Source organism: Hordeum vulgare, chromosome 1H, assembly GCF_904849725.1.
Source record: "Hordeum vulgare subsp. vulgare chromosome 1H, MorexV3_pseudomolecules_assembly, whole genome shotgun sequence".
In the NCBI taxonomy this organism is placed as follows: domain Eukaryota; kingdom Viridiplantae; phylum Streptophyta; class Magnoliopsida; order Poales; family Poaceae; genus Hordeum; species Hordeum vulgare.
In genome coordinates, this window is record NC_058518.1 from 13,360,631 (window position 1) to 13,372,380 (window position 11,750).

At 47.1% G+C, this 11,750-nt stretch overlaps 1 protein-coding gene across 1 annotated transcript; it reads right to left on the minus strand.

The window, feature by feature from the left end:
• Positions 1–6,718: 6,718 nt before the first annotated feature.
• On the minus strand, positions 6,719–10,606 carry LOC123446024 (wall-associated receptor kinase 2-like). Its single transcript, XM_045122830.1, has 3 exons — positions 9,709–10,606; positions 8,218–8,379; positions 6,719–7,826 (listed from the first exon to the last, which is right to left on the minus strand). The coding sequence occupies exons 1-3, from the start codon at positions 10,604–10,606 to the stop codon at positions 6,850–6,852; spliced, it is 2,037 nt and encodes a 678-aa protein (XP_044978765.1). The 3' UTR covers positions 6,719–6,849.
• Positions 10,607–11,750: the final 1,144 nt, after the last annotated feature.

Consider the following 11,750-nt stretch of genomic DNA (forward strand, 5'->3'; position numbering starts at 1 on the left):
ATGGATATGTTTTGATAAAAAAAATTGCGCAACTTTGTGTGCGACGGAGAAACTCTAGTGCTATAGTGATGCAACTTCTTATTTTTAGCCAAGTAGGCGTGTCTGTTAGATTTGTTTGTGTAAAAATGATAAAATCACACAAAACATGAGGCGTGTTTGGTGCCATGCAATCAATTCACTAGGCTATTTTGTGCCGTGAACTTTTGCTAACATTATCTCAACTGCCCTATCACAGCTGCTCAAGTGCTTACCGTTGTTCGTCAGTTGCCTACGATTGAGTCTCAGTTGCCCACAAAGACTTTGAAATTGCCTAGTATGGATGTTTAGTTGCTTTCTATCGATATTTAGTTGCCTATCATTATCGCTCGGTTGCCTAATTTTACACATTAGCTACCTACAACATTATCAAGTTTTGTATACTATTTTTCGTAATATTGTAGGCAACTAACTTACAAAGTTAGGCAATTAAGAACCAATGGTGGGCAAGTAATTACCGACGACAATCAACTAGGCATCAATAGTAGCCAAATTCATATTATTCGTAGGCAACTCATGATCAATCAGAGACAACTCATCATCAAAAACAGACAACCAAGCAACCACAATACGCAAGTTGGGATAATGTTAGCAAAATTCATAGGTACATATAGTGCAGTGAGGTTGTTTGTGTTGGAAATATGCCCTAGAGGCAATGATAATTAGTTATTATTATATTTCCTTGTTCATAATAATCGTTTATTATCCATGCTAGAATTGTATTGATTGGAAACTGAAATACATGTGTGGATACATAGACAACACACTGTCCCTAGTGAGCCTCTAGTTGACTAGTTCGTTGATCAAAGATGGTCAAGGTTTCCTGGCCATAGGAAAGTGTTGTCACTTGATAACGGGATCACATCATTAGGAGAATCATGTGATGGACAAGACCCAAACTATGAACGTATCATATTGATCGTGTCGTTTTATTGCTATTGTTTTATGCGTGTCAAGTATTTGTTCCTATGACCATGAGACCATATAACTCACTGGCACCGGAGGAATACCTTGTGTGCATCAAACGTCGCAACGTAACTGGGTGACTATAAAGGTGCTCTACAGGTATCTCCGAAGGTGTCCGTTGAGTTAGTATGGATCAAGACTTGGATTTGTCACTCCGTGTGACAGAGAGGTATCTCGGGGCCCACTCGGTAATACAACATCACACACAAGCCTTGCAAGCAATGTGACTAAGTGTAAGTCACGGGATCTTGTATTACGGATAGAGTAAAGAGACTTGCCGGTAACGAGATTGAAATAGGTATGCGGATACTGACGATCAAATCTCGGGCAAGTAACATATCGAAGGACAAAGGGAATGACATACGGAATTATATGAATCCTTGACACTGAGGTTCAACCGATAAGATCTTCGGAGAACATGTAGGATCCAATATGGGCATCCAGGTCCCGCTATTGGATATTGACCAAGGAGTGTCTCGGGTCATGTCTACATAGTTCTCGAACCCGCAGGGTGTGCACACTTAAGGTTCAGTGACGTTTCAGTATAGTTGAATTATAGGTGTTGGTAACCGAAAGTTGTTCGGAGTCCCATATGAGATCCAGGACGTCACGGGGAGCTCCGGAATGGTCCGGAGGTAAAGATTGATATATAGGAAGTCCTGTTTTGGTCACGGGAAAAGTTTCGGGCTCATCGGTAGTGTACCGGGAGTGCCGAGAGGGGTGCCGGGGACCATCGGGAGGGGTGTAACGCCCCAAGGGGTCTCATGGGCTATGGGAAGAGATAAACCAGCCCCTAGTGGGATGGAATAAGTTCCCACTAAGGCCCATAAGGTTTGAGAAGGAAAAAATACAAGGTGGAAAGAGTTTTCAAGTGGGAAGGTGGAGTCCTACTCCAAGTAGGATTGGAGTAGGACTCCTCCACCTCCAATTTTGGCCAAACCTTGAGGGTTTGAGGCTGCCTCCTCCCCTCCCTCCCTCCTATATATACTAGAGGTATTGAGGGTTTTTGAGACACAACTTTGCCACGGCAGCCCAACCACATACCTCCACAGTTTTTCCTCTAGATCGTATTTCTGCGGAGCTTAGGCGAAGCCCTGCGGGAGTAGATCATCACCACCACCGGTGCGTCGTCACGCTGCTGGAGAACTCTTCTACCTCTCCGCCCCTCTTGCTGGATCAAGAAGGTGGAGATCGTCATCGAGCTGTACGTGTGCTGAACGCGGAGGTGTCGTCCATTCGGCACTAGATCGGAACGGATCATGAGACGGATCGCAAGACGGTTCGTGCAACGGATCACGGGACGGTTCGTGGGACGGATCGCGAGACGGTTCGTGGGACGGATCGCGGGACGGATCGTGGGACGGATCGCGGGACAGATCGTGGGACGGATCGCGAGATGGTTCGTGGGACGGTTCGTGGGGCGGTTCGAGGGACGTGAAGACGTTCCACTACATCAACCGCGTTTCTTAACGCTTCCTGCTGTGCGATCTACAAGGGTATGCAGATCCAAATATCCTCTCGTAGATTGACATCACCATGATAGGTCTTCGTGCGCGTAGGAAATTTTTTGTTTCCCATGCGACGTTCCCCAACAGTTTGTATGTAACACTAAAGACACCTCGTATTTTGTTTGATTTTTTCCGTTTTTACACAAACCAACTATCAGCGTCAAAACCGAAAGATCTCGGGTAGGGGTCCCGAACTGTGGATCTTAGATCGATGGGTTGCAGGAAAGAAGGGGAGACGATGTTTACCCAGGTTCTGACCCTTTTGAGGAGGTAAAACCCTACGTCCTGCTTGATTATATTGATGGAGAACGATGGTTACAGAGTTGATCTACCTCGAGATCGTACGAGCTAAACCCTAGATGAGATAACCTAGGGTTACATGTTACCGACTTAGATCGAGGGTAGAGGGGCCGAACTGGTCCTCCTACATTGGAGTGCATGCGTAGTCTTCAGAGCTTTTCATCTTGATTACGCAGTTGTCACATAATCTGATCTTCAATGACGCGTCCCATATGATCGGCCCATAAGGGACAACCCGACTACCCGATGACCCCTTAATCTAGAACTCCCTCAGTAGCCCCCGAACTGGCCTTCAACGCCGATGTGTATGGTCTTCGACAACCAAACACTTAGACAAATCGGCTTGCACGATGAGTTCCCCTCATACTCGGCCGATATCGGTTTAGTCGCTCCAATGACGTCGTACTCTTGAAAACGGGCGTCATTAAATCTAAAGGTTTTTAAAGGCCCCAAGGCGAATAGTCATCCATCTGACAATTCTTCTAACGAAAAGTTGTGATAACAAATAATGAGCAAAAACTCGAATCGTGACTCGGGGCCACTTTCCCCGGGGCACGTTTTATCAACAAAAGAAATCATGTTCCACATTTAAGGGGTTTGAATTAATGACCCAAGCCAACCTACGCATGTCCCAATGGTGCGGTTGTTTCAGGAAGTGGAGGAGCTGCTGGCATAGTAAGCGGAAACCCTTGGTTTTGCGACCTCCTTAAAAGGGAAAAAAATCCAAAGCTCATCACACGCATTCCAAACCCTTGCTCCTTCTCCTTCCAAGCTCGAGCGCCTAGATCCATTCCATCTCCCACCCCTTTCCAGCCGCCCTTCGTTCCAAGCTCTGCAATGGCTGGCTTGGGCTCTCAGAGAAAATGGGAGATCTCCAGCGTCTCCGAAGGGGACATCCATGAGTTGAAGTGTTGTGGCTATATCGCAGCCGGCATCGCCACTGACCATCGGAAAAGAGCCAGGTGGTACCTACACCAAGGCCATGGGAGAGGGTGGTGTTCGTCCCCCACTTCCTCCGGGGACTGGGCTTCCCACCTCACCCCTTTATTAGGGGTATGATGTTTTATTATGGGTTAGATTCCCATGACCTTCCCCCGAATTCCATTATGCACATCTCCATCTTCATCACCGATTGCGAGGCCTTCCTGCGGGTTCATTCGCATTACGGTCTTTGGCTCAAAGTTTTCAATGCCAAGCCAAAGTCGACTAGTAGCCAGCACGCCGACTGCGGCGGGGTGATGTCTACTAGACAACTTTATTCTTGTAGACTTGTGTTGGGCCTTCAAACGCAGAGTTTTGTAGGACAGTAGCAATTTTCCCTCAAGTGGATGACCTAAGGTTTATCAATCCGTGGGAGGTGTAGGATGAAGATGGTCTCTCTCAAGCAACCCTGCAATCAAATACAAGAAATCTCTAGTGTCCCCAACACACCCAATACAATGGTAAATTGTATAGGTGCACTAGTTCGGCGAAGAGATGGTGATACAAGTGCAATATGGATGGTACATGTAGGTTTTTGTAATCTGAAAATATAAAAACAGCAAGGTAACAACTGGCAAACAACAAGCAAAACATTGTATTAATGCTTGGAAATAAGTCCTAGGGTACATACTTTCACTAGTGCAATCTCTCAACAATGCTAACATAGTTGGATCCCTCAACGTGCAACAAAGAATCACTCCAAAGTTCCTATCTAGTGGAGAAAAATAAGATGAAATTGGTGTAGGTAGTAGAACCACCTCAAAGTTATTCTTTCCGATCAATCTATTCAAGAGTTCGTACTAAGATAACATCAAGCTATCCTTTTCGTTCAATCTATTCAAGAGTTCATACTAAGGTAACATCAAGCTATCCTTTCCGTTCGATCTATCTAAGACTTCGTACTAGAATAACACCAATGATACATATCAATCGACCCTAATGTCACCTATGAGAGAGAGAGAGAGAGAGAGAGAGAGGGAGGGAGGGAGGGAGGGAGGGAGGGAGGGAGGGATAGGGAGGGAGGGAGCGAGCGAGAGAGAGACAGAGAGAGAGAGAGAGAGAGAGAGGGATAGAGAGAGGGAGAGAGGGAGGGAGGGAGGGAGAGAGGGAGAGAGAGGGAGGGAGAGAGAGAGGGAGGGAGAGAGGGGGAGAGAGAGAGGGAGAGAGAGAGAGAGAGTGAGAGAGAGAGAGAGAGATTGAACACATAGCTACTGGTATATACCCTCAGCCTTGAGGGTGAACTACTCCCTCCTCGTCATGGCCTCCGCCGGGATGATGAAGATGGCCACCAGTGATGGTTTTCCCTCTCTGCGAGGGTACAGGAATCGCTCCAGATTGGTTTTTCGGCAATACAGAGAGTTGCAGCGATAGAGCGGAAGTTTTGTCTTTATTTCTAGGTTTCTGGGATTTATAGGATTTTTCAGTGTTGGAATCACGCGCAACGGAGCCACGTGGGCCCCACAAGCCATCAGGGCGCGACCAAGGCCCAGGTTGTGCCCTGTTGGCTTGTGCCTCCATGGAAGGCCTCCTGTGGTGGTTCTTCGCTCCAACGTTGCTCATATGTTTTAGAAAAAAATCATAAAAAAGTTTCAGGTGATTCCAATTACTACAAGATTTAATTAACACTACTAGACACACCCGAGGTACCAATCCGAGTTTCCGGTACAAAATTGAGTGCAAGATATGAACTAGGGTTTTATCATCGTTTTCTCAGGACAGATGCCATGGAGTGGCTTATTGAGAGTGGTTGGGGCCGAAGGACACCGGCGGGCTCCGGTAACGGGATTGGTACAAGCGGTGCGAGACACACGATGTACCCAGGTTTGGGGCCCTCCGTGGGAGGTAACACCCCTAGTCCAGCCGGGAAGGTTAATGAACTAAAGTGTTTACAAGTTGCTCCTTGAGCTGTTCGACGGAGGAGGAAGAAGGAGTGTAGTCGGCTCGCGTTCTACCTCTCCCGTGTGTGTATGTGAGTTTGTGCGGGGGAATGGCCGACCTTCTGCATGGAGGAGCGCCATGGGGTTTTATAGACGAACCCCCGGTGTACAATATTGATATAAGGTACGCAAGGGGGGACCATGCTGGCAGTCTCTCAGGCCGGCCAGAGGGTCCCATGACTGAGCAGTCTTGTCACCTGGGAGGGGGGCGCCGGCTCCAAGGTCCCGTCGGATGCTGGGGCTTGCCGGCTGGCCGATGGGATTGGAGCGTGTTCATCTGGCACGACACAGGCCGCACTGTGGCCATCGTCGATGCAGAACCCGACATGGTCAGCGGTACGGCCGGGTCCACTAGAGCCATGCCGGGGCAGGTAATGGAGTGGGTGGAGGCGTGCCGGCACTGTGCGAGGGCGACCGGCGCAGCCGGCGCCGGTCAGCAGTACGACCGCCTCCACTGTAGCCATGAGCTCGTCACTCCGCAGTACCAGTGCTAACACCATCCTGTCCTTAGTCGTGGGCACGAGTCGCATCAGTCGTGTTTAGGCAACGGGTGATCACCATCCGGCTGGCAGGTGGCCATCGAGCCGGATGGCGATCCGCCAGGTCCTAGCCGGCGCGGGTCGGGCATTCGGCCAGGAGGAGCTGGAGCCGGCACGGGCCCGGCATCCGGCCAAGGGGAGCCAGCGTGCGGGAAAACATCCATCCCGTGCCTCGCATGTAGGTGGAGGAGTAGGCTCGATGTGCCTACCCCGGGGTCATCCCCCGTCAGTAGTCCCCGAAGCAGGGGAGGCCCGCCGGCTTCGGGGACCTCGCCGGCTTGGTAGTGTGCCGGCAAGCCCTTGCCGGGTCTGCAGCCGGCCCACGCCCGCAGGACGCCTCGGCTTCTCCGTCGTTGCCGCATCACACAACGTGTAACGCGCCGGGGGCCGCACCCTGACAGGCTATGCGGGCGATGTGGCAGGGCCGCGGGCGGGCGATGTAAACACACAATTACTCACAATAACAGTACACATTGTCTTGGAACATCAAATATAACAAAGGTTGACACACTGATAGTTACCTATCTTATTGGATGTAACATACTACATGCTATTGAAACTTAAATCCGACCAGAAACCAACCTACTGCTTACGGGACCTATGCAGTATGAGAAGGCGCTCTGCAACATCTGTCATTGATGGTCTTTGGTCAGCATCAAGGTTAAGACACTCCATAGCGAGCTTTGCCAGTTTGTCAAGAAACTCCAAATCATCTGTTGTTGCAATGTTCTCATCAAACAACTCGGTCGCTTTCTTCCCTTTTTGGTGACACTCCAAGAAGCTCCTCACTAAGCTGTTATTGTCAGAATGAGTGGCCTTCTTTCTGCTAATGAGTTCTAAGATGACAACCCCAAAACTATAGACATCACTTTTTTCTGTCAGTAAGCCTGTTTGTAGGTATACTGGATCCATATAAGTCATGTCACCTATGATGTTTGCAGTGTGTTCCTTGTCTACTGCAATTAACCTAGATATGCCAAAGTCTGATATCTTCGGCACAAAGTTGTCATTCAAAAGTATGTTTGCTGGTTTAACATCACCGTGCAAGATTTTGGTGTGGGCTTGTGAGTGCATGTAAGCTAGACCATGTGCTGATTCTTGAAGAATACTTACACGCACATCCAAGTTGAGAAGCTCCTTGTGAAGAATGTCTTCCAGGCTTCCTTTGGAGATGAATTCATATACAAGCATGGGGGTATCCACCTCTAGGCAGCAACCTATAAGCCTTACGATGTTCTTGTGGATGACTTGAGACAGGATGGAGACTTCATTTGGAAATTGCTTGTTCTCCAGCACACTACCACTAATCGGTTTCTTTACTGCGACCACAACTCCATCAACAACACCCTTGTAAACTTCACCAAAGCCACCTTTACCAATTAAATTGCTACTCTTTAAAACTGGCTTGAGCTCGTCCTTTGTGTAAATCTTAATACTTCTAGCATTCTCTAATGTAAGACCACCATTCTTCCGGTAAAAGTCCTTGGCCTTCTGCTTCTCTTTGCGAAGAACAACAATGAATGCCAGAAATGCCAAGACAAGAAGGCCACCTATTGCACCTACATGGCGAAAGGAATTCAATATATTATTATTTTGGTTGCTTATAGACATATACCGATTTTTAAAATTTGAGTTGTGGCTCCATTTTGAAGGGCGGCAAAGCTATAAAAAATGATAGCAGGATAGTACTGAGTAATTGAATGTGTAAATGTGTCTTGGAAACTAATATATAAGCTAGAATTGCCTTTTTGTTCATTCGGCGGTTGAAGCTTTTGCTAAATTCAGGTCACTTCACTTTTGAGTCTTGAACTATACAAATTTCAGATTCCAAAAGAGAGAGTTCTTATAGAATAACTCAATTAGCTATGTATACGTGTTCTGAGGCGACTAGGAGAGAATTTAGATAATTAGTTAGCAAAATAACCTGTGTAGGAGGATGATGTTACCTACCTACGGAAATCTGTGCTGCAAGTGGAAACTTTGGGGTACATCGTTCGGTTATTGGGTCATAGCTCCGATAACCTGGAGGACATTCGCATTGGTACGATCCATTGGTGTCCGTACATACACCTTTGCAAGGATACTTGCCTGGATCAGCACACTCATCTATATCTGTTTGACATAAATTCACGAAATAATTGTCAATTAGAGCAACATTTGCTAAAGCCACAACACGGAATATATTTTTCACCGGAAATTCCCATAAAAAGCAAAACATCTAGCCATAGATTTGTGTGGACCATCATAATTAAATAATTTTAACAGTTGTTATTAAACATCTCAGTTGGCCCTTAGCTGGCGAGGAAGCACCCGTCTGACTCCTAAAGTAATTTAATTTCATATCTACTTACATACATTATAGCCTAGCTCTTAGAACTGTAGGTGACACATTCAATCATTTATTTGATGAGTTTTGCTTGGTACACCCCTCTAAAAAATTTATAGATTGCGATGCAGATCAAAAGTGGAGCTTAGAAGTTACCCCTTTAATCAAAAAGTTTAGATTGTTCTGATCTCTTGTTTGATCCATTAGGGGAATAGGTATTAGAATTAGTTGATCATGAATGTACAAGAAGACCCTTTTTTAAGTAACTTTAGGATTCGTGCCCCAAATTTTTTAGGGGGCGATAGGGGGAACAGGGGGGAGAGAGAGGGGGGTGGGGGTACCGAAGCAAAACTCTTATTTGATGAACACCTATTAGTACAATGGACCACAGTGAAAAAAAATCTTCACAAATGTATATACGAAACATCGTCTGGGCATTGTGCTGGTAGACTGTAATTAGTTACTATTTGGGAGTTGGGTAGTGACACATTTTTGTAATTATGGATGTAATATATTTTCCAGCGACAAACAACATGGAATTCTAGTTTTGCATAAAAATACTATCGGTTAGCTAATAACGTGGAACCTCTTCAAACTTTTTTTCGGGAAAGCTAGTAACATGGGAGCATGGGACATTTGGTCATCAATATGGTGTTTTTTTGTACATCGGTAAATGACATATATAATAACCGTGCTACTAGTTGAATGATTAAAGCTGTTTTCCCACACGGGTGATATGTTGTTTAGCAAAAATGGTGGTGGCTATTTCTAATTGCATAATAGGAGTGATGTTTGTCCCGCAAACAAAATAAAATTCTCCAAATAGGAGTGGTGTTTGTTCCGTAAATAAAACAAAGAGTTATTGCACATCTAAAATGAATAAATCAAGCATAAAGAGAAAAAAAAAACACGAATATTCATGTAACATCAATGATATAGTAGGACTTAGATGTGCAATACTTATCTCACATCTAGATGTGTTTTAACAAAACCGTAAAACAAAAATACTCCAAATTAATAGGAGTGGTGGTTGTTGAACCATAGATAGATTGCTTTATTATCAGACATATATTTTCAAAGGACTATAGTTGTAATGTAGTAGGACTAGGACTTACTTGTGCATCCTTGGACGATGTAGGCGTTGCCCTTGTATCCTTTGGAGCACTTGCAGTTGTAGCCGGGGCCATTGGCGGAGTCGATGCAGTCGCTATGCGCGCTGACGCATGCGTACTGATCCGTTGCGGCCGCCGCCTGTTTGCACAAGTGTGTGTCGTTGTCGCCGTTGCCGCGAATGGCCCAGTCGAGCCACACCGGCGAGGTCCGGTTGGTGTCCATCTTGAGGTCGGAGCGGCGGAAGGTGTAGTTGGTCCTGTCGACGAGGAAGGCGTAGTCGCAGGGGCTGTACTCCATCATGTTCTCGTGGGAGTAGGCGCTGAATTTGAAGTAGTTGTGGGTGAGCCCCGGCGGGATGTCGACATGGCAGCACCCGACGCCGGAGCAGAGGCCGTCCTGCGCGCTGGCCGAGTTGTTGCAGTAGGACATGCAGCCGGTGTAGTAGGCGTAGGCGGCCGAGGCGCCGCCCTCGGTCGCCGTGCTGGCGGTGTAGCCCATGGTGTTGCAGCCGTTGACGACGAGCATGTTGTGCGTGTGGGAGATGCGGTACACGCCGTCCTTGTTCATCGTCGTCTCCCCGTAGCTCGAGCCCACGGCGTCGGTTGGGCTGGAGGCGTTGTAGCACTTCCACCCCATGGGGAGCATCACCAGCGACTCGTCGGGATCCACCGACAGGTGCACCACCCGGAGAGGCGTGCCGGCGAGGACAGGGCCGTCCTTGCTGCTGCACCCGATCTCGAACCCCTTGCGGAAGCAGCCCGGGCTGATGCCGAAGGGGTAGGGGATGTCCACGCCGCCGCAGCTCGCCGGACACCCACCACCACCAGTCGTCGTCGCCGTGAGGCTCTCGCTGGCCGCAAGGAGCAGGAGCAATGGTAGTGCCATTAACATTAGCTGCATGCTCTGGGACTGGGCGTATCTAGCTAGGTTTCCTGCACCACCTCATCGTTTTTATAAGCAGTGAGTATCTAGCTAGGTTTCCTACAGCAACTCATCCCAATTAAGTCAACTGAATCACGTATTACCTCTCCAATTAAGTCAACTAAGAGAGCTCAACATCCCAAGTATGCATGCCAGGTTTTGGATAACGGTCTTATCTCTTGCCCACTACTCCCTCCTCTCCCCTTTAGAGGGCCCAAATATGAAATGAAATCTCATCAGCCAAGGTAGATTATGAGTGAATGCCACGAGGTTTTTGAATAAGATGCAAGACCACTAAATCCCTCTCTCTCATCTCTATGAATTAAATGTGATGTCAGGCTCAAAGGCTCAAATCACTTTAACTCAATCCTTATAGATGTGTACGCCGAGTGTGAACCCCAAAACCGACGAGAAAAGATTGAGAGGGTGCTTGGATATGTTTTAGTCCCATGACTAAAAGTAATGAGACTAAAACTTGCTAGCCTCACCCATGCTTGGATCCAAATACTAAAAAGACTAAAATCAAGTTAATGAGCATTTATTATCTTCCAAACCCTCCAATCCAGAACTTGCATGAGGAGTTAAATGAGGAGAGAGAGGACTAATGCACATTTTAGTAGGGGTACCCCTGACTAAAAGATTTTAGCCTCAAGACTAGTTTTAGCCTCTCTTTAGTCAGGGGTGCTTGAAAGTTTAGCCTCTTAAAGAGACTAATTTTAGTCAGACTAGTTTTAGTCTCTTGAATCCAAGCACCCTCTGACTCTCGGCGTATATCCAAGGACGGGTGATATCTCGCCTTCATCAAGGCCAACAACAGTGAGCATGGACTACAACACAATATATCTATGGGGCTTTGACCCGCACGTTGGGAGTGTACCGAGACGAGATTCCAGATGACTTCTGGTTCTTCACTTCGGAAGACATCACAAGGGTGGTGCAACTTTTCTTAGGGAGAAGAGAGATGGTATGCGCCCACGGACGGAGTTGGCATAGTAGAACTAGTGTCAGTTGACCCCAATGGAATTCTGAAATCCTTTCATCACTTAGTACTCACTATTCCCTCCGTCTCGGTGTATAGGTCATCTTAGGTTGCGCACCATGATCAAAACGAAGAGGAAAATGA